General features: G+C 43.9%; 1 protein-coding gene across 1 annotated transcript in view; it reads left to right on the plus strand.

The window, feature by feature from the left end:
- Positions 1-20,680, plus strand: part of LOC133755624 (centrosomal protein of 89 kDa-like) — a 36,938-nt gene extending 16,258 nt beyond the window's left edge. Inside the window, exons 3-8 of the mRNA XM_062185694.1 lie at positions 1,784-1,812; positions 3,315-3,357; positions 15,173-15,391; positions 17,889-18,031; positions 20,254-20,304; positions 20,467-20,680. Of these exons, the coding sequence (XP_062041678.1) occupies positions 15,295-15,391; positions 17,889-18,031; positions 20,254-20,304; positions 20,467-20,652 (477 nt within the window). The 5' untranslated portion in view covers positions 1,784-1,812; positions 3,315-3,357; positions 15,173-15,294 and the 3' untranslated portion in view covers positions 20,653-20,680. The remainder of the gene's footprint in view (positions 1-1,783; positions 1,813-3,314; positions 3,358-15,172; positions 15,392-17,888; positions 18,032-20,253; positions 20,305-20,466) is intronic.
- Positions 20,681-20,989: the final 309 nt, after the last annotated feature.

A 20,989-nucleotide genomic window follows, 5' to 3' on the forward strand; every position in this document is an offset into this window, starting at 1 on the left:
TTCAACTCTTGGTAATTGTAACAAATAAGGAAGTAGATTTAGAATTTTCATGTGTCTTTAATCATTTTTGCTTTTTTTGTGAATTTTTAAAAAAGATTTATTTATTTGAAAGGCAGAGTTACAGAGAGAGAAGAAGAGGCAGAGAGAGAGAGAGAGAGAGAGTCTTCTGTCTACTGGTTCACTCCCCAATTGGCTGCAATGGCCAGAGCTGCACCAATCCAAAGCCAGGAGCTTCTTCCAGGTCACCCATGCAGGTGCAGGGTCCCAAGGACTTGGGCCATCTCCTACTGCTTTCCCAGGCCTTAGCGGAGAGCTGGATTGGAAGTGGAGCAGCTGGGACTCAAACTGGCGTCCATATGGGATGCTGGCACTGCAGGCGGCAGCTTTACCTGCTACACCACAGTGCCAACCCCTGTTTTGTGAATTCTGTAGAGATTGTGCCCTTTGTATTTGGTACATTGGTTTCTAATGTATTTTCAGCCAGTTATTATGCTTTGTAAGCTAACAGTAGAAAGTTAAAGTCACGTCCAGCATTTCAGTGCAACAGAGTATACATCACCTTCATCATTTGAGCAGTTTTTTTCAAGGAACAATGATGAGGGGACTTCCAAAAGTTAAATGAAAAGTATTATTAAAAAAAATTGTTTTGGGCCGTCATTATGGCATAGCTGGTAAAACTTCTGTCTGTGACACTGACATCCCATATGGGCATCAGTTCAGTGTCCCAGGTGCTTCAATCCAGCTCTCTGCTATGGCCTGGGAAAGCAGTTGAAGATGGCCAAAGGGCTTGGGCCCCTGCACCCTGTGGGAGACCCAGAAGAAGCTGCTGGCTCCTGCCTTTGGCCTGGCACAGCCCCAGCCGTTGTGACTGTTTGGGGAGTGAACCAGTGGGTGTGGGATCTATCTCTCTCCCTTTGTGACTCTGACTTCCAAATAAATAAAGGAATCTTTAAAAAAAATTTTTTTAAGAAACACAACTATGGGCTGGCGCCGCTGCTCACCAGGCTAATCCTCCACCTGTGGCGCCGGCACACCAGGTTCTAGTCCCGGTTGGGGCGCCGGATTCTGTCCCGGTTGTTCCTCTTCCAGTCCAGCTCTCTGCTGTGGCCCGGGAAGGCAGTGGAGGATGGCCCAAGTCCTTGGGCCCTGCACCCGCATGGGAGACCAGGGGGAAACACCTGGCTCCTGGCTTCAGATCGGCACAGCGCGCCAGCTGTAGCAGCCACTTGGGGGGTGAACCAATGGCAAAGGAAGACCTTTCTCTCTGTCTCTCTCTCTCTCTCACTGTCCACTCTGCCTGTCAAAAAAAAAAAAAAAAAAAAGAAACACAACTATGTGGATTTCAGATTTTTCTTTCTTTTTTTGCACTGCAATAGACTTTAATTCATTTTCCATGAACTCTTTGAAATCCCATCCTATTTTTCTGGCCCAGTTGGATGCTACTTCTAAGCAGAGCCATGAGAGGAGTCAGCCTGAGCCCATCTGAACAACAGTAGGTGGATGTGTGGCGAGCACAGGGGGAGGGGCCCAGCACGGCAAGGACTCAGGGTTCCCGGTGACGTTTGGCCTTGGTTCCACAATCACGTGTGCCACCAGAGGTGCACGTGAACAAGCATTGTGAAGAGCCATGGGCAAAGCAGAGGCAGGCTCCCTGCCTCACCCGTTCCCCGCTCGCCACACCCATGTCCTCCTTGGTGCAGAAGCTGAGTTTCTGTGATTTAAGTCTTCTGAGCTGTCTGATTTATCTGCTTTTAAAAGTTTTTTTCCTTTTTTTCTTACTCAGATGATACACATGTGGTTCTAAATTTAAAGGTAAGATTTTTAAAAAACCTGATATTCTCAGTAGATAGAATTTCCTCCATAATTTTTAAGCATCTCCTATGATTGTGGGGGGAAGAAAATCTTCCCTTAAGTGTCCTTTCTTCTTGAATGTTTCTTTTAAATACTTTTAAGTCAACGAGGAAACTTTTGTTTTCCATACTTTAATAATGAAAGCAAAGTACTGAAAGGTTTAAAATCACATAATTTCTAGAATGAATACACAGTAACTACCTTGAAAACATGGAAATAGTTGCAATTTAAGTTTTTAATAATGTGATGTCATACTAATTTAAAAATTGAACATTTCTAGTAGAACTTATACACTTATCTGCTTTTTCAGCAGAAATTTTAAGCTTCCTGTAATACTAATGTGTAATGGAAAAATCAACAAAAGTTTAAAGGCTTCCTCTTCCTCTAAGTGTGGATTGAGAAGCAAGGTTTTTTATATTCTTTTGTCAGCATTTTTAAAACTTGCCTCACTGCATTTGGTGGGGTCCTTTTTGCACATGGCAAAAATGTGAAATGGCCCATTTGGCGTCTGCCTTGCGCATCTCTGCTCTGCGTTTGAGCCATATCATGCGCTTTGTTTGTTTGTTTGTTTGTTTTAGCAGCAGAGAGAGCAATCGAGAGGGAGATCCCATCTGCTAGTTCCCTCTACACATGCCTGCAACAGGCTGGGCTGGGCCGGGCCAGGATGAGGCTGGGAGTTGGGAACTCAGTCCAGGTCACATGTGTAGCGGGAACCCACTTACTTGAGCCACTGCTGCCTCCCAGGGTCCGTGTCAGTGGGAGTTGGAGTTAGGAGCTGGATCCAGGCACTGAACCCAGGTATTCTGATGGTGGGATGTGGGTGTCTTAACTGCTAGGCCAAGGGCCTCCTCTCACATGTTTTGGAAAGTAAACGGATGGCCTGTTGCTCCTATGACTGTGTGAAAGGACCCAGTCACTGAACTCACAGGCAAAAAGGCAGGTGGAGGGTGCAGATAGGACTTCCCTCGCTGCCTCAGAGAACCCACCAGGAAGAAAGACCCTGCAGGTTTGAGTCACTTATATAAAGCAGTAGAGGTATGGGAATCTGGCCTGGTGGTTAAGATGCATGGGTTTGATGCCTGACTCCAGCTTCCTGCTACTGCAGACCATGGAACATAGTGGCCGTAACTCAAGTGATTGGGTTCCTGACAACCCTGGAGGAGATCCAGATTCCATTCCTGGCTCCCAGCTTCAGCCCAACTCAGTCCCAGCTGATGCTGGTGTCTGGGGTGTGAATCAGCAGGTGGGAGTTCTCTGTTGGGCTCTCAAAAACAAAAGCAAAAAAACATTGGACACTCAAGTTTCTAAAGCAAAAACAAAAACAAAAACACACCAAACCACAGGAGGCAAAATGAAGGGGGAGGTGTGCTGATAACACCTGAAGAGTGACGTCCCAGTTGCCCGTGTCCACTTTTGGGAGGTGGGAAGCTCTGTGTTCATACTCTTGCGTTTTTCCTTCCTAGGATGAAGAGGTGTCGTTGTGTGAAAAGCTTTCACCCTCCCCAGGTATTGGCCTTTTGAATGTTGTTATGATTGAAGAGCTTACTTTTTTTTTTTTTTTTAAAGATTTATTTATTTGAAAGAGTTACAGAGAGAGGGAGAAATAGAAATATCTTCCATCCTCTGGTTCACTCCTCAGATGGCCTTAATGGCCAGGACGAAGCAGGAGCTTCATCTGAGTCTCCCACGTGGGTGGCGGAGGCCCAAACAGTTGGGCCATCTTCCACTGCTTTCCCCAGGCCATTAGTAGGGACCCGGATCACAAGCGGAGCCTCTGACACATGAACCGGCATCCCATGTGGGATACCTGAATACCTGAGCCTGGATCACGCATAAAGCAAAGAGGCTGATTTAGCTCATAGTTTTGGAGGATAACAGTCTAAAGTCAAGTGGCCTGCTTTGTTCAACCTCTGGTCAGGGCTATGTGGCAGGCAGCATGTGAGGGAGTGGGAGCGGGGGACATGTGTGAGAGGAATCACACGGTGAAACAGGACATCAGAGGGCTTCTGCGGTCAGGCTCACTCTTCTGTAACAGCTCGCTCTCGCAGGAGCTGCCCGGGGCTCCTGTAGGAATTCTCTTGATCGCTTCCAAGGACGACAGCCATCCCCCCCCCCTTCACCACTTAAAGGCCCCACCACCTTTTCATATGATCACACTGGGGACCACGCCTCTGTCACGTGAGCCTTTGAGAGACAAACCCAAACCCTGTCTATACCCCCACCGTTCATCCTCCAGGTCAGATTGGAGTGATTTTCACCCTCTGTCTCAACATCTTTAGGGCCATACTCTGGGAGACCGCCAGAACTCTGGCTTCTGGTCCATAAGTTAGGTCCATTCTATGTTACAGGTATTCTGCTGTCTAGCCCATGACTTGAATTTATGTTATTAATCAAAATGTTGACTCTGGTGCGATACTGACTTGTATCTCTGAGAATCCTACTACACTCATTCCGGTGTTACTGTCTGGGCTGCAGCCCCTCTTTCCTTTCTTGTTTGACTTTGGTGCATCTCTTGGCTCAGTTACTTGATGCTTTATGGTGTAGGCACATCCTGGTCCCTAGAGGCCTGTCTAGGATGTTGTGTGTCCACTACAGGCTGCTTGGAGAGGGGAGACCAGCCAGACTGCCAGGTGTGCAGCTTGTCTCCTGTGACTGACAGGCAGGGGCAGGATGTACAATCAGCCAGGCGATGTGGGATCCCTCTCTTCCTCCTGGGCTTCTACAGACCCCTGACCTACCTTGCGTCTCTGACCTCAGATTCTGAATGTCCTGCCCGGGGAGGGGCCCACATTTTACTGGTGCTGCCCGGCCCAGGGAGGTGATTCCCTTGCTACTTCTGCTCTTGTGCTGTAACTAGCCCTGCCTCAGCTCTTTGCAGGCTGTGTGGTGTCACTGCTCCTACCAGGTCAAGGTGTATCCCTGCAACCACTCCCCTTTTTGTGACTCACCTCTTGTACTTTGTAGGCCGTGGCTTTGTCTTCAATCTAATCTCCTCTGTTTTCCCTCTGGAATTCCTTGTGGTTCCGTTCTTGTGTCCAGTGTAACTGTGGGATTACCCATTTCTTAGCCTGTCCTTTCGTGTTCTAGGGACTGGGTGTATGTATGTTGGGTCAGGAGAGGCTCTCTGAAGCCCCCAGCTCTCCCACTCTTGTCTGTTCACGGGACATCTGCCTCTACCTCTACTGGGAGGTGTGCCCTCCTTTTGATGTGGGAGAAGTAGGGTTTAATTTTATTAATCTAGGTCCTTAGCTCTTACTTAAAAAGTATTTCAAGCACAGGCACATATATAGTGCACAAGGTGATAAAGTTTATTCAGAAGGTAAGAAAGCAAACACACACACAGGCGTAGTTAGAGTGGGCCAAAGAGAGAAGAGGATGAGGGAGAGGAAGTAGAGAAGGAACACCCTCAACACCTTCTCTCTTTGGAAGAGAGCAAGCACGTTCCAGTGCCTTCTTTTATGAGGTAGTGTCATCACCCGGGAGTTTGTGACACCTCCCTGAAATTTCACGTGGAGCTTAATATGCATTTTTACTTGGCAGCCCTTCCTCAGGTCCCAGATGAAAATTGGGTATCCTTGGAAAGGGTCTGACAGACAAATAGGATAGAATTGCAGAGGGCAGGGCCATGTGGTTTATGACCTCCTGCACAGCTAACTATTTTACTCCATATTTAGAATGAGTGTCTCTCCATAGAATACCTATCTCTGTTGTCCTCCAACTTTTATTGCTATTCCTACTTTTAAAATTTTTTAAAGGATTTATTTATTTATTTATTTATTTATTTGAAAGGCAGAGTTACACACAGAGAGAGGCAGAGTCAGAGAGAGAAGTCTTCCATCATTGGTTCACTCCCCAAATGGCCCCAGTGGCCAGAGCTTGGCCAGGCCATAGCCAGGAGCCAGGCCAGGAACTTCATCCGAGACTCCCACCGGGGTGCAGGGGCCCAAGTACTTGTGCCATCTTCTGCTGCTTTCCCAGGTGCATTAGCAGGGAGCTGGATTGGAAGTGGAACAGCTGGGACTCAAACTCACTTGCATATGGGATGCCAGCACTGCAGGTGGCAGTTTAACCCACTGTGCCACAACACTGGCCTCTTAATTTTGTTTTTAATTTATTTGAAAGGCAGAGAGAGATAGTTCACTTCCCAAATACCAACAAGAGCTGGGGTGAAGCCAGGCTAAAGTCAGGAGCCCAGAACTCATTCTGGGTCTCCCAAGTGGATGGTGGGGACCCAAGTACTTAGGCCATCAGCAGCTGCCTTCCAGAGTGTGCAATAGCATCAATTCCTTGTTCAAATCCTTTCTGACTCTGTTTCTCTTCTGGTGCTGACAGCTCCTCACTGACTCTCTCCAGCTGAGGTTGCCCTTGGAGCTCTGGGCCCACATCGTAACCCGAGTTGCCTGCTCCTCTCCCTTCCATCCCCACTCTTCTCCTTCACTTTGTGTTCCTTGTCAGGGTCAGTGTCAAAGGACCAAATTACAACACCTTTAACTAAAAATCTTTTTTTTTTTTTAACTTTTATTTAATGAATATAAATTTCCATAGTACAGCTCATGGGTTACAATGGCTTCCCCCTCCCAAAACTTCCCTCCCACCCCCAACCCTCCCCTTTCCCGCTCCCTCTCCCCTTCCAATCACATCATGATTCATTTTCAATTCTCTTTATATACAAAAGATCAGTTTAGTGGAAATTAGGTAACGATTTCAACAGTTTGCCCCCATATAGCAACACAGATTGAAAAAAAAAAAAAATACTGTTGGAGTACTAGTTATAGCATTAAATAAGAGTGTACAGCACATTAAAGGCAGAGATCCTACATATTATTTTTTTAACAATTAATTAATTTTCTATGCCATTTCCAATTTAACACCAGGGTTTTTTTTTTTTTTTCATTTCCAATTATCTTTATATACAGAAGATCACTTCAGTATATAATTAGTAAAGATCTCATCAGTTTGTACCCACGCAGAAACACCAAGTGTAAAAATACTGTTTCAGTACTAGTTATAGCATTACTGCACATTAGACAACACATTAAGGACAGATCCCACATGGGATGTAAGTACACAGTGACTCCTGTTGCTGACTTAACAATTTGACACTCTTGTTCATGGCGTCAGTAATCTCCCTAGGCTCTAGACATGAGTTGCCAGGGCTATGGAAGCCTTTAGGGTTCGCTGACTTTGATCTTATTCCGATAGGGTCACAGTCAAAGTGGAAGTTCTCTCCTCCCTTCAGAGAAGGGTACCTCCTTCTTTGATGGCCCCGTTCTTTCCACTGGGATCTCACTCACAGAGATCTTTCATTTAGGTCTTCTTCTTTTTTTCTTTTCCATGGTATCTTGGCTCTCCATGCCTACAATGCTCTCATGGGCTCTTCAGCCAGATCCGAATGCCTTAAGGGCTGATTCTGAGGCCAGAGTGTTGTTTAGGACATCTGCCATTCTATGAGTCTGCTGTGTATCCCACTTCCCATGCTGGATTTTTCTCTCCCTTTTTGATTCTATCAGTTAGTATTAGCAGACACTTGTTTGTGTGATCCCTTTGTTTCTTAGACCTATCCATGCCATCGAATGTGAACTGAAATTGATCACTTGGACTAGTGAGATGGCATTGGTACATGCCACCTTGATGGGATTGTATTAGAATCCCCTGGCACATTACTAACTCCATCCTTTGGGGCAAGACTAATTGTGCATGTCCCAAACTGTGCATCTCCTCCCTCTCTTTTCCCACTCTGAGATTTAACAGGGATCACTTTTCAGTTAAAATTTAAACACCTAAGAATAATTGTGTGTTAATTACAGAGTTCAACCAATAGTACTAGAACAACAACAACAACAACAAATACTAAAAAGGATAAAGTATTACATTGTATATCTATAGTCAGGACAAAAGCTGATCAGGTCGTTGTTTCTTATAGTGTCCATTTCACTTCAACAGGTTTCCCCTTTGGTGCTCAATTGTCGCCGATCAGGGAAAACAAATGGAATTTGTCTCTTTGGGACTGGCTTAATTCACTCAGCATGATGTTTTCCAGATCCCTCCATCTTGTTGCAAATGACTGGGTTTCATTGTTCCTTACTGCTGTATAGTATTCTATGGAGTACATGTCCCATAATTTCTTTATCCAGTCTACTGTTGATGGGCATTTGGGTTGGTTCCAGGTCTTAGCTATTGTGAATTGGGCTGCAATAAACATTAATGTGCAGATGGCTTTTTTTATTAGCCAAATTAATTTCCTTTGGGTAAATTCCAAGGAGTGGGATGGCTGGGTTGTATGGTAGGGTTATGTTCAGGTTTCTGAGGAATCTCCAGACTGACTTCCATAGTGGCCTAACCAGTTTGCATTCCCACCAACAGTGGGTTAGTGTCCCTTTTTCCCCACATCCTCTCCAGCATCTATTGTTGGTAGATTTCTGAATGTGAGCCATTCTCACCGGGGTGAGGTGAAACCTCATTGTGGTTTTGATTTGCATTTCTCTGATTGCTAGTGATCTTGAACATTTTTTCATGTGTCTGTTGGCCATTTGGATTTCCTCTTTTGAAAAATGACTATTGAGGTCCTTGGCCCATCTCTTCAGTGGGTTGTTTGTTCCGTTGTTGTGGTTTTTCTTGATTTCTATGTAGATTCTGGTTATCAACCCTTTATCTGTAGTATAGTTTGCAAATATTTTTTCCCATTCTGTCGGTTGCCTCTTCACTTTCCTGACTGTTTCTTTTGAAGTACAGAAACTTCTCAATTTGATGCAATCCCAAATGTTAATTTTGGTTTTGACTGCCTGTGCTCCTGGAGTCTTTTCCAAGAAGTCTTTGCCTGTACCTATATCTTGCAGGGTTTCTCCAATGCTCTCTAATAATTTGATGGTTTCTGGTCGTAGATTTAAGTCTTTAATCCACGTTGAGTGAATTTTTGTGTAAGGTGAAAGGTATGGGTCTTGCTTCAAGCTTCTGCACATGGAAATCCAATTTTCCCAGCACCATTTATTGAATAGACTGTCCTTATTCCAGGGATTAGTTTTGGATCTTTGATCAAATATAAGTTGGCTGTCAGTGTTTGGATTGATTTCTGGTGTTTCTATTCTGTTCCATTGGTCTATCCATCTGTTTCTGTACCAGTACCATGCTGTTTTGATAACAACTGCCCTGTAGTATGCCCTGAAATCTGGGATTGTGATGCCTCCGGCTTTGTTTTTGTTGTACAAGATTGCTTTGGCTATTCGAGGTCTTCTGTGTCTCCATATGAATTTCAGCATTATTTTTTCCAGATCTGAGAAGAATGTCTTCGGTATCTTGATTGGTATTGCATTGAATGTATAAATTGCTCTTGGGAGAATAGACATTTTGATGATATTGATTCTTCCAATCCATGAGCATGGAAGATTTCTCCATTTTTTGGTATCCTCTTCTATTTCTTTCTTTAAGGTTTTGTAGTTTTCATCGTAGAGATCTTTGACGTCCTTGGTTAAGTTTATTCCAAGGTATTTGATTGTTTTTGTAGCTATTGTGAATGGGATAGATCTTAGAAGTTCTTCCTCAGCCGTGGCATTGCCTGTGTATACAAAGGCTCTTGATTTTTGTGGATTGATTTTATATCCTGCTACTTTGCCAAACTCTTCAATGAGTTCCAGTAGTCTCTTAGTAGAGTTCTTTGGGTCCCCTAAATAAAGAATCATATCGTCTGCAAAGAGGGATAGTTTGAGTTCTTCCTTCCCGATTTGTATCCCTTTAATTTCTTTTTCTTGCCTAATAGCTCTGGCTAAAACTTCCAGAACTATATTGAATAGCAGTGGTGAGAGTGGGCATCCCTGTCTGGTACCAGATCTCAGCGGAAATGTTTCCAACTTTTCTCCATTCAATAGGATGTTGGCCGTGGGTTTTTCATATATTGCTTTGATTGTATTGAGGAATGTTCCTTCCATACCCAGTTTGCTTAGAGTTTTCATCATGAAAGGGTGTTGTATTTTATCAAATGCTTTCTCTGCGTCTATTGAGAGAATCATATGGTTTTTCTTCTGCAGTTTGTTAATGTAGTGTATTACGTTGATTGTTTTGCAGACGTTGAACCATCCTTGCATACCAGGGATAAATCCCACTTGGTCTGGGTGGATGATCTTTCTGATGTGTTGTTGCATTCTATTGGCCAGAATTTTATTGAGGATTTTTGCATCTATGTTCATCAGGGATATTGGTCTGTAATTCTCTTTCAATGCTGCATCTTTCTCCGGCTTAGGAATTAAGGTGATGCTGGCTTCATAGAAAGAATTTGGGAGGATTCCCTCTTTTTCGATTGTTCTGAATAGTTTGAGAAGAATTGGAGTTAGTTCTTCTCTAAATGTCTGGTAGAACTCAGCAGTGAATCCATCTGGTCCTGGGCTTTTCTTTGTTGGGAGGGCCTTTATTACTGTTTCAATTTCTGTGTCAGTTATGGGTCTGTTTAGGTTTTCTATGTCTTCCTGGCTCAATTTAGGTAGGTTGTATGTGTCCAAGAATCTGTCCATTTCTGATAGATTTCCCTGTTTGCTGGCATACAAGTCCTTGTAGTAATTTCTGATGATTCTTTTTATTTCTGTGGTGTCTGTTGTTACGTTTCCATTTTCATCTCTGATCCTATTGATTTGGGTCTTTTCTCTTCTTTTTTTAGTTAGTTGGGCCAATGGGGTGTCAATTTTGTTTATTTTTTCAAAGAACCAGCTCCTTGTTTGGCTGATTTTTTGTAATGTTTTTTTTGATTCAATCCTGTTGATTTCTTCTTTGATTTTAATTATTTCCCTTCTTCTACTGGGTTTGGGTTTGGTTTGCTGCAGATTTTCTAGATCCTTGAGGTGACTTGAAAGCTCATCTATTTGGTGTCTCTCCAATTTCTTGATGTAGGCACCTATTGATATAAACTTTCCTCTTAATACTGCTTTTGTTGTATCCCATAGGTTTTGGTATGTTGTGCTGTTATCCTCATTTACTTCCAGAAAGTTTTTGATTTCTCTTTTAATTTCTTCTATGACCCATTGTTCATTCAGGAGCATGTTGTTCAATCTCCATGTGTTCGAACGTGCTCTGGGGATTCCCGAGTTGCTAATTTCCAATTTCATTCCTTTGTGGTCTGAGAAGTTGCATGGTATGATTCTAATTCTCTTGAATTTGCTGAGACTTGCTTTATGGCCTAGTATGTGGTCAATCCTAGAGAAGGTTCCATGCACTGCTGAGAAGAATGTAAAGTCCTTAGATGTAGGATGAAATGTTCTGTAGATATCTGTTAGATCCATTTGGGCTATAGTGTCATTTAAATCTGCTGCCTCCTTGTTGATCTTCTGTCCTGTTGATCTGTCTATCTCTGAGAGTGGAGTATTGAAGTCCCCCAGTACTATTGTATTGGGGTCTAAGTCTCCCTTTAAGTCCCTTAACAAGTCTTTTAAATAAGCTGGTGCCCTGTGATTAGGTGCATATACATTGACAATCCTTATATCTTCCTGTTGAATGGATCCCTTAATCATTAAATAGTGCCCCTCTTTGTCTCTCCTGACAGTTTTTGTGGTAAAGTTTATGTTGTCTGATATTAAGATGGCTACGCCCGCTCTTTTTTCATTTCTGTTGGCATGGTATATCTTTTTCCAGCCTTTCACTTTCAGTCTGTATGGATCATTGTTGGAAAGATGAGTTTCTTGTAAGCAGCAAAAAGATGGGTTTTGTTCCTTAACCCAGTCAGCCAATCGGTGTCTTTTAACTGGACAGTTCAAGCCATTAACATTCAATGTGACTATTGAGAAGGAGTAACTTTGCCCTGCCATTTGCCAAAGATATTTTCTAATATCTGGTTTGAGATTCTTGTGGTCTTTTGCTGTGAGGTTTCCTTCCTTTACCTTCCTTCATATTGGTTACCGTGTTTCTGTGTTTCTGTATGCAACACATCTTTAAGCATCTTTTGCAGGGCAGGACGAGTGGCGACAAATTCTTTCAATTTCTGTTTGCTGTGAAAGGTCTTTATTTCACCTTCATTCACAAATGAGAGCTTTGCAGGATATAATATTCTGGGCTGGCAGTTTTTCTCTCTTAGTACCTGGGCTATATCTCGCCATTCTCTCCTGGCTTGTAGGGTTTCTGATGAGAAGTCAGCTGTGAGTCTAATTGGAGATCCTCTGAGAGTAATCTGACGTTTCTCTCTTGCACATTTTAGGATCTTTTCTTTGTGTTTCACTGTGGTGAGTTTGATTACAACATGTCGTGGTGAGGTTCTCTTTTGGTCATGTTTATTAGGGGTTCTATGGGCTTCCTGTACTAGGATGTCTGTCCTTCTCCAAACCTGGGAAATTTTCTGCTAGTATCTCACTAAAAAGGCCTTCTAACCCTTTCTCCCTTTCCATGCCTTCAGGAACTCCTAGAACCCGAATGTTGGGTTTTTTAATAGTATCCTGTAGGTTCCTGACAGTATTTTTTAGATTTCTGATTTCTTCTTTTCTTTGATTTGACTGTTTCCTTTCCTGTTCTCTGTCTTCTAATTCCGAAATTCTCTCTTCTGCTTCGCCCATTCTGTTTTTAAGGCTCTCTAATGTGTTTGTCATTTGATCTATTGAGTTCTTCATTTCATTGTGGTTTTTTCTCACTATCTCAATTTCCTTTTCTACTAGTTGTTTCATTTCATTTTGATTCCTCCTTAATATTTCATTTTCACGGGAGAGATTTTCTATCTTGTCCATTAAGGATTTCTGTAGTTCAAGAATTTGTTTTTGAGAACTTCTTAATGTTCTTATCAATTTTTTGAGATCTGCTTCTTGCATTCCCTCTATCTCTTCCTCTTCATAATCTTGCATTGGCGTGCCTTGTTCACTAGGGGGCGTCATAGTGTTGCTCTTGTTACCTCGGCTTCTATGTTTGTTGTTTGTCATGTTGGAGATAATTTATGGTGGTTTTTTTTTATTTGCTGTGGTGTTTTTTTTTTTTCTCGTTATACTATTCCCCTAAGTGAGCTGACTGCTTTGTTGGAGCCTTAGGGGCTGTGATGGGTGTGGCCAGAGAGCTGTGCTTCAGGTAAACTCTTCAGGTTTAAGGCTGTGTAAAGAGCGTCCCAGATTGCTCACTCTCTTGCTCCTTGCTGGCTCGCTTTCTCTCTCTCTTTTTTTTTTTTTTTGACTCAGTTGGGAGTGGAGTTGAGGGTAGTTGAAATCTGGCCTCTGTGAGTATTCGTTTGATCTACCCCTGGGACCACACACAGAGTTTACCTAGCCCTCAATGTGTTCTCCAGTTTCGCTAAAGTTACTGAGTTTGGCTGCGCTTTACATATGTAAAATCGCGGTGCTCTTTGTTTTGCTTGGTGAGTGAAGGGAGAGGCCTCTTTTCCCTCCCCCCAGTTTTTCGGGTTTCTGAGGTCTCTGTCTTACCCTCCTCGGTTCCCGCGCTGGCGAGAATCTGTGGCTCTGGCTCCTCTCCTGCCGCTCGGTCCGTCCTGGTCGGCTCTCTACGCGGTGGGCTCCCTGCAAGTCCTCCGTGTCCCATCCACAAGATCCGGAAGCGCCTCCTCTGCAGTTTTTTTCTTGAGTCTTTTCCTGAGGCTTTTTGTTCACTCTCCAAATGCCTACAAGGGCCAGCCAGGGCTGAACTGGGGCAACAGCCAGGAGTCAGGAACTCAATCCAGATCTCCCTTATGGTTGGCAGGAATCCAATCACTTAAGCCATCATCACTGCATCCCATGGTGTGCATTATCAACTAAAAATCTTAATTGGCTGTATTAATGATTGGAGAATGGGGCAATACTTCATTCTAAAGAAATAGATCGCTTCTCGGCCTTTTGGCTAAGATCAAGTGTAAAAAAATAGAATGAGGGTTCCAGTGAGCTGAGCAGAAAAGTTTGGCTTTATGGACAGAGAGGACTGAAGAAAGCAGAAACAATTACAAGTTACTATCCTTGGAAGGCAGGGCCAGGGAGACAGAACAATAGGAAAGTTAACTGATTAGTTAAGGTCGGGCTGCTTTTCATAAGGATTAGAGATTGTCAGGCCTATTTGAGAAATCTGGTTATTGTCTCTTTCTCCTCCCTGAGGTCAGGTAACAGCTTGCTCAGTTGAGTAACCCCACTTTCATGTTTAGTCTGCTCATACTATAGGGGTTAGTCCAAAACAGTGGCCTCCTATAGTTTTTTTAAAAGATTTATTTATTTATTTGAAAGAGAGAGAAGAAGCAGAAAGAGAAATCTTCCATCGCTGGATTACTCCCCAATTGGCTGCAATGGCTGGAGCTGCGCTGATCTGAAGCTAGCTGCCAGGAGCTTCCTCTAGGTCTTCCCATGCCAGTGCGGGGGCCCAAGGACTTGGGCCATCTTCTGCTTTCCCAGGCCGCAGCAGAGAGCTGGACAGGAAGTGGAGCAGCTGGGACTTGAACTGGCATCCGTATGGGATGCCGGCACTGCAGGCACGGCTTTACCCGCTACGCCACAGCGCTGGCCCCCTCCTATAATTTTTATCTTGACAGTGGTCATTCTTGAATTGCTCCCCCCCTTACTTCCCACACCAACCTAGTCCTGATCCCTGTCAGGTTTTTTCTGCTGACCTTCTGTCATACTTCCTTTCCTCTCTGTCTCCACTCTAGTGCTGACCCTTGGAGCCTCTCAGTTGGATCTCATTGCGATCCATTGTTCCAGTTTTCACACCTCTGCCTGTGTGACAGCAAGCCATAGTGACACCATATTGAGTCTCACCTTTCCATTCCGACCTCCCTCTCACCCTCAGAAGGACACTGCCCACCTGGCAGCCCAACCGGCCCCACTTTCCACCCATAAAGTTGCAGTCACCACAAGGCTGGCTGATAAGGTCTGCAAGCACAGCAGCATGCCCAAGGGGCTAGCTCCTACAGCGTAGTAAAGGGACGCTGTGCACGTGCTCCCACCCAGCTCCCTGCCAGCCCACACCTGTGTAGGACCTTGCCTCTCCCGTGGCAGTGCGGCCTCAGCACCCTCCCCGCTCTGGGATCCTGCATGTGTGATAGCGAGTCTCAGGATTCCTTCTCAGGTGGGGGTGGGGCGCATTAGGTGCTCGATTGACCTTCAGGTGTCACCTCAAACCCTTTCTGACTCCTGGTGACCTGCAGATGAAGCCTCCACGCTGTCTCACAAAGCACAGGGCTTGCTTTCAGCTCCCTTCTGCCATCTCTCTTGCGGCCATGCACATGCCTTTTCCTGGGCAGCCATTCGCTTTCCAGGGACAGAAGACCACAGCACCAGGCCTGGTAGGAAGTAGATGCTCACATGGTTTGTGCAATGAAACCTTAGGAGATTATGATGGAGAGGTATAAGTAGCAATTAATATGTTAAAGCTTTCTCTCATCCCATCTCAGATATAACTGGTGGAGCATGTCAGATATGTAAAAAAAAAGCCCGAGAAAAGTTCAAGGAATTAAGCGAAGAAAATTTGCTCCTGATCAATAAAAATCAAGAACTTATCCTTGAACTGCATGTAATGAAAGAAGCGATGAGAGAACTGCATTTAAAATGCAAGAGGCTGGAAGACGACAGCTGTGCGCTGCAGGAAGCCGAGAAAGCGTCCTCTCAGGGAGGTGAGCCAGGCGCGCGGTTGTTCCATTGCTAAGGAATACGTAACACTTCACTCCTTGTATTCTTGCCGTGTTGACATTGTACGTTGTACATATTGTTATTTTATATGTGATACTGAAGATTCTTTCATTAATATTATGCTTTTTGAAGTTTGGTTTCATCTGCTATGTCATTACTATTGTTTAGCTAAAGAAATTCTGATACTTCTCTTGGAACTTGATGCTTGGCATAGTACCTTTTAAACATTTTAAAAAATTATTATTTTGGCCGGCACCGTGGCTTAACAGGCTAATCCTCCACTTTGCGGCGCTGGCACACTGGGTTCTAGTCCCGGTTGGGGCGCCGGATTCTATCCCGGTTGCCCCTCTTCCAGGCCAGCTCTCTGCTATGGCCCGGGAAGGCAGTGGAGGATGGCCCAAGTGCTTGGGCCCTGCACCCCATGGGAGACCAGGAGAAGCACCTGGCTCCTGGCTTCGGATCAGCGAGATGCGCCGGCCGCAGCGGCCATTGGAGGGTGAACCAACGGCAAAAAGGAAGACCTTTCTCTCTGTCTCTCTCTCTCTCTCACTATCCACTCTCCCTGTCAAAAAAAATATATATATTATTTTAATAATTTGACTGGAAAGTGAGAATGAGACACACAGAGAAATCTTCTGTCCATTGGTTCACTTGCCAAATGCCCATACCATAAGCTGGGGCTGAACCAGGATGAAGCCGGGAGCCTCCAGAACACAATCTGGGTCTCCCGTGTGGGTGGCAGGAGTGGCAGGGACCCAAATACTTAACCCATCATGTTAACTTAACCCATGCCTGCCTCCCAGGTGCATATTAGCAGGAAGCTAGGTTGGAAGCAGAGGACCTAGGTCTTGAACCAGAAACTCTGATATGAGATGCAGGCATCCCAAGTGGCGTGTTAACTGCTGTTCTAAATGCCCTTCCCAGCATAATGTCTTACATGTATCTCATGTCAGTTTTTATCCCTGTGAGCATCATATAAAAGTGTCTCTTTTACCACATATTAACCAGCATTTTCCTTGCTAATTTGATAGACACAAAGAGAAAGAAATTATATTTTAGTTTGTATTTCTTTTATTATTGATGAGTTTGAATTTTTTTCATATCCTTACAGGTCATTTTCTTTCTCTTTCATAAACTTTCTACCTTTAAATTTATATACTTCAGGTTTTTCTTATTGATTTGTGGGAACTTTTTATATACTGAAGATTTTAGTCATTTGTCAACATATGTAATATTTTATTAGTTTAATGATAATACAACTAAATCTATAGGATTTTTTCTTTTGTTACTTTATACCTTGGTGTTAAATCATTTTTTAACTCTAAGCTTATATAAAATATTCACCAATTTTTTTTAATATGTCTGTAAGACTAATATTATGACCTAAGTTTTCTTCATGTAGACCCTGCATCTTTCTTGTCTTAGGCACATTTATTTCTAGATACCTACTGTTATTTGTGCTGTTACCCTGTGGGATCTGTTTACTATTATTTTTTCTAATAGGACAATGCTATTTGGGAAGATTATAAGTTCTAAAATTTCCATTATTTTTAAAGACTCATTTATTTGAAAGATAGAGTCACAAAGAGGCAGAGGCAGAGAGAGAGGTCTTCCATCCGCTGGTTCACTCCCCAAATGGCAGCAATGGCTGGAGCTGTGCCCATCCAGAGCCAGGAGCCAGGAGCTTCCTCCTGGTCTCCCACGCAGGTGCAGGGGCCCAAGGACCCAGGCCATCCTACACTGCTTTCCCAGGCCATAGCAGAGAGCTGGATGAGAAGTGGAGCAGCCGGGACTCAAACCGGTGCCCATATAGGATGCTGGCTGGCACTGTAGGCAGCAGCTTTACCCACTACACCACAGCACATGATTTTTCTAGGCAAATATTTTTCTTTTGTTTTCTTTTCCTTTCTTTCTTTTTTTCTTCTCCTTTTTTTTTTTTTTTTAAAGATTTATTTATTTATTTTAAAGGCAGAATTACAGAGAGGCAGAGGTAGAGAGAAATCTTCCATCCTTTGGCTTGCTCCCCAAATGGCTGCAATGGCTAGAGCTGAACTGATCTGAAGCCAGGAACCAGGAGTTTCTTCTGGGTCTCCTACACGGGTGCAGGGGCCCAAGGACTTGGGCCATCTTCTGCTTTCCCAGGCCATAGCAGAGAGCTGGATCGGAAGTGGAGTAGCCTGCCTCGAAACGTCACCCATATGGGATGCCGGCCCTGCAGGTGGCTACTTTATCTGCTACACCACAGTGCTGATCCCCAGTGCATACATTTTTCTATCATGTGACACAATGGCTATTTCTTTTCAATTTAAAATTTTATTTTACATTATTGTACATGTAAAAACTTTAAAAACAATTAACTATTCAATGTTAGTTACTTTATTTACCACACACATTTCACTGCCAATACAAGCCTAAAAGGATTAGCAATTATATAAAATTTTCATTAACTTCTTATAATATTAACTTAATTTTTTTTGGAAGTTGCTGAACCTGAATTACTTTATCTAAGGAAACAAGCTCAAGAATTGGTGGATGAAAACGACGGGTTGAAAATGACCATCCATCGTTTGAATGTAGAACTGAGTCGATATCAAACAAAATTTAGGCATTTGTCCAAGGAAGAGGTAATGTTTCCAATTATGAAAAACCAAGCTTCTCGGGTTTTCTTTTATCCCTTACTGATGAATTGATTCTCAACTCTCAGGCATTCTTGTTTATTATAGTCTGGTATAAAAAATAGATGCATCCAAAGCATAGTCTTTGTGAGGATCATTCCGTTGCCTGCCTTCCTTTCCCAAACACATCCAGTAGACACTCCATATGAAACAGTGGGCTGATGTAGAAACGTATAACGGACGAAAAGTCTGTCTGCTGCTCCATGCTCAGACCTGTTCTCAAGGTTACAGTTGGTGCTCGTCAGTGCACAAACTCAGAAAACAAACAAATGAGTTCTTACTTTTTGGGAATGACTGCAGAATTCAATTGCACAGACTTGCTGAGCAAGCTGCTCAGATGCTGTGAGGAGTACAAGAGAACCAGAACCTCAGGCCCTGTTCTCAGGGAACAGACTTCCCAGGTCCGAGCCTTCTGCAGGGCTATGGGGTGCTGTGCAAGCAGGCCCAGGGACAGCCCACCCGCCCCAGGCACTCCTTTTCTGCCCTGTGCAAATGCCACATTCTCTTTGAGAGTCTTCTCTGATCACTACAGCTGGAAGTGATATCTCTTAAACTATTGCAGGGTGTTTGTTGTTGTTGTTGTTTGTTGTGTTGGTCTTAAGAGATTGATAGCTTGCTGCCCTGTACACTTTCCTGTGTTTTATGTTCATGTATGTTGGAAGACTTATCTCTGTAATTAGTCCATAAAATCCTTAACAAGGATCGTTTCACAATGTCTGCAAGGACTTAATGAGTTTACAATGTTGACTGAATGCATGAGTGATGAGGTAGATGTTAAGGTGAACGCATTGGAAAGTTTTTGTTCAACAAGAAAGTATCCTGTCAGGGCCATTGCTTGCCTGTGAGATTTGCCCTCCTGCTATAAACAACTGAAGCACTAGGCAGACCGTAGGGAAGTGTGTCAGCCTCGTGCTGCAGGCAGCCCTGGGCTGCAGTTCCTGGGAGCAGGGGCATAGGTGGGCCTGTGATCACCTCTGCTTTCTGCTCGGAGGCAATGAACCCGAACAGCACAGCGATCTTGCTGGTTCACGGGATAGACTTGGAGAGGCTGAGGAGACTAGAATGTGCAGGGCTAGGCTACCAGAAAGGAGCTCTGGGGAGAGAGAAGTGTAGAAACCCACAGGAGATTGCTTGGAGGTGTTTGTTAAATACTAACCTATACATGTTTAGGTTGAAACTCTGAGGCTGGGCAGAAAACAAACAGGGAGCTGGGAGCTCCCGTGGCACTGGGAGACCAGCCACGTCATGGAGCCCTTGTTGAATGCTGTGCCGTTGAGCAAGGAGCCCAGAAGGGCCACACTTCAGTAGTATAGCTAACCTAGCCTTTCAGCAGAGATCACCCAGACCGCCATAACCAGAGGAGAAAGCAAGCCTCCAATTCATCAAGCCCATCCACTAGTAACTTAAGTGCCTGCACAGAGAAAAGTAAGCCAGCACCGTTTAAAGGAGGACAACAAAATCCGGGCACTCACCAAATACTCAAAAAGTGCAGCATCCCATAAAATGTTACTAGATGTGTTTCAGATTTTAAAAGATGAAAAAGACTGGACAGCTAAGTGTAACCAGTGTGGATTCTTTTTTTCCCCACAATTATTAAATTGCTTACTTGAAAGTAAGAGCAAAGTGAGAGCAAGAGAGAGAAATCTTCATCTGCTGGTTTACTCTCCAAGTGGCCATAACAGCCAGGTCTGGGCCAGATGGAAGTCAAGATCCGGGATCTCCATTGTGGTCTCCCTCCTGGGTGGTGGGGCCCTAGTACCTGGGCCATCATCTGTAACCTTCCCAGGCACATTGGTTAGGAAGCTGTATTAGACACAGAGTAGCAAGCACTGCAGAATGTGGAATGGTGGTGTCGCGAGCAGCAGCCTAATCCTGTGTGCCATGACGTGAGTTGGAAGATAGTCCCCTAGGTTAGAAAACAGTGTTAGAGCAATGTTTCTTGATTTTATGATAACACTATGGTGAAGTAAGTGAAAAGTTTTGTTCTTAGGAAATATACACTATTTAGAGGAAAGGGGGCCTTGTATTTATAAATTACTCTCAAACATTGCAGAAAAAGGGTTTTTTTAATCCGTTTAGGTGGATGATGCCCATTGTAGATTAATATGTAAGACCTGATACTTCAGAGGAGGTATAGCTTAATGTGTCTTCAATGTGTGCTTCCTTCTTAGAGTTTAACTATTGAAGGCCTCCCATCAAAGGGCCCTATACCACCCTGGTTGGTAAGTAAACATTATTCACTTTCATCCTCATATTTTCTAGACTATATATGCATGGCTATTAAACACTGTTCCAAAATAAATATATTTTCTTGCCTTTTTTTTTAAATTGCTGATTGTGTGTGTAAGAAATATAGTAATCACCTTTTGTTCCATTCTCTCCAGTTGGATATAAAGTACCTGTCTCCATTGTTGTTGGCTTATGAGGACAGAATGAAAGAGAAGGATGAGCTCAATGCCACCCTCGAGGTAGGTTGGCAGTATCTCAGGAGAGACAGGGTTTATAAGAAGTCAGATGGTTGCAAACTTGGAGGAAATGTGTTGGAGCTAGGTGTGCCCAACATGTGGTAGATACTCTAAAGGCTTGTTAAAGGACAGTCAGGAGGAAGTGAAGAAGGAGTGTGTTAGGAAATGAGGGAGGGAACAGAGGAGGAACGGAAGGAGTGATTGACAGAGCAGGGGCAGGGTGAGTAGGGATCATGGAAGGAGGGAGGGAGGGACCGAGTAGGGCTGCATTGCAGGCTGTGGTTTCCTGAACAGGCAGGACTGGGACCTTGGAGGGCAGAGGAAGCAGCAATGGGAAACATTTCTCTTCTGGGACTGTGCAGCTGCAACCAGCACCATTAAGAGGGAGATAATGGGCAGGCAGGGGAAGGTAATCAGTTGGGGATGATTTGGACAATCTTAG

The sequence above is a fragment of the Lepus europaeus genome, unplaced genomic scaffold, assembly GCF_033115175.1.
Source record: "Lepus europaeus isolate LE1 unplaced genomic scaffold, mLepTim1.pri SCAFFOLD_643, whole genome shotgun sequence".
NCBI lineage: Eukaryota > Metazoa > Chordata > Mammalia > Lagomorpha > Leporidae > Lepus > Lepus europaeus.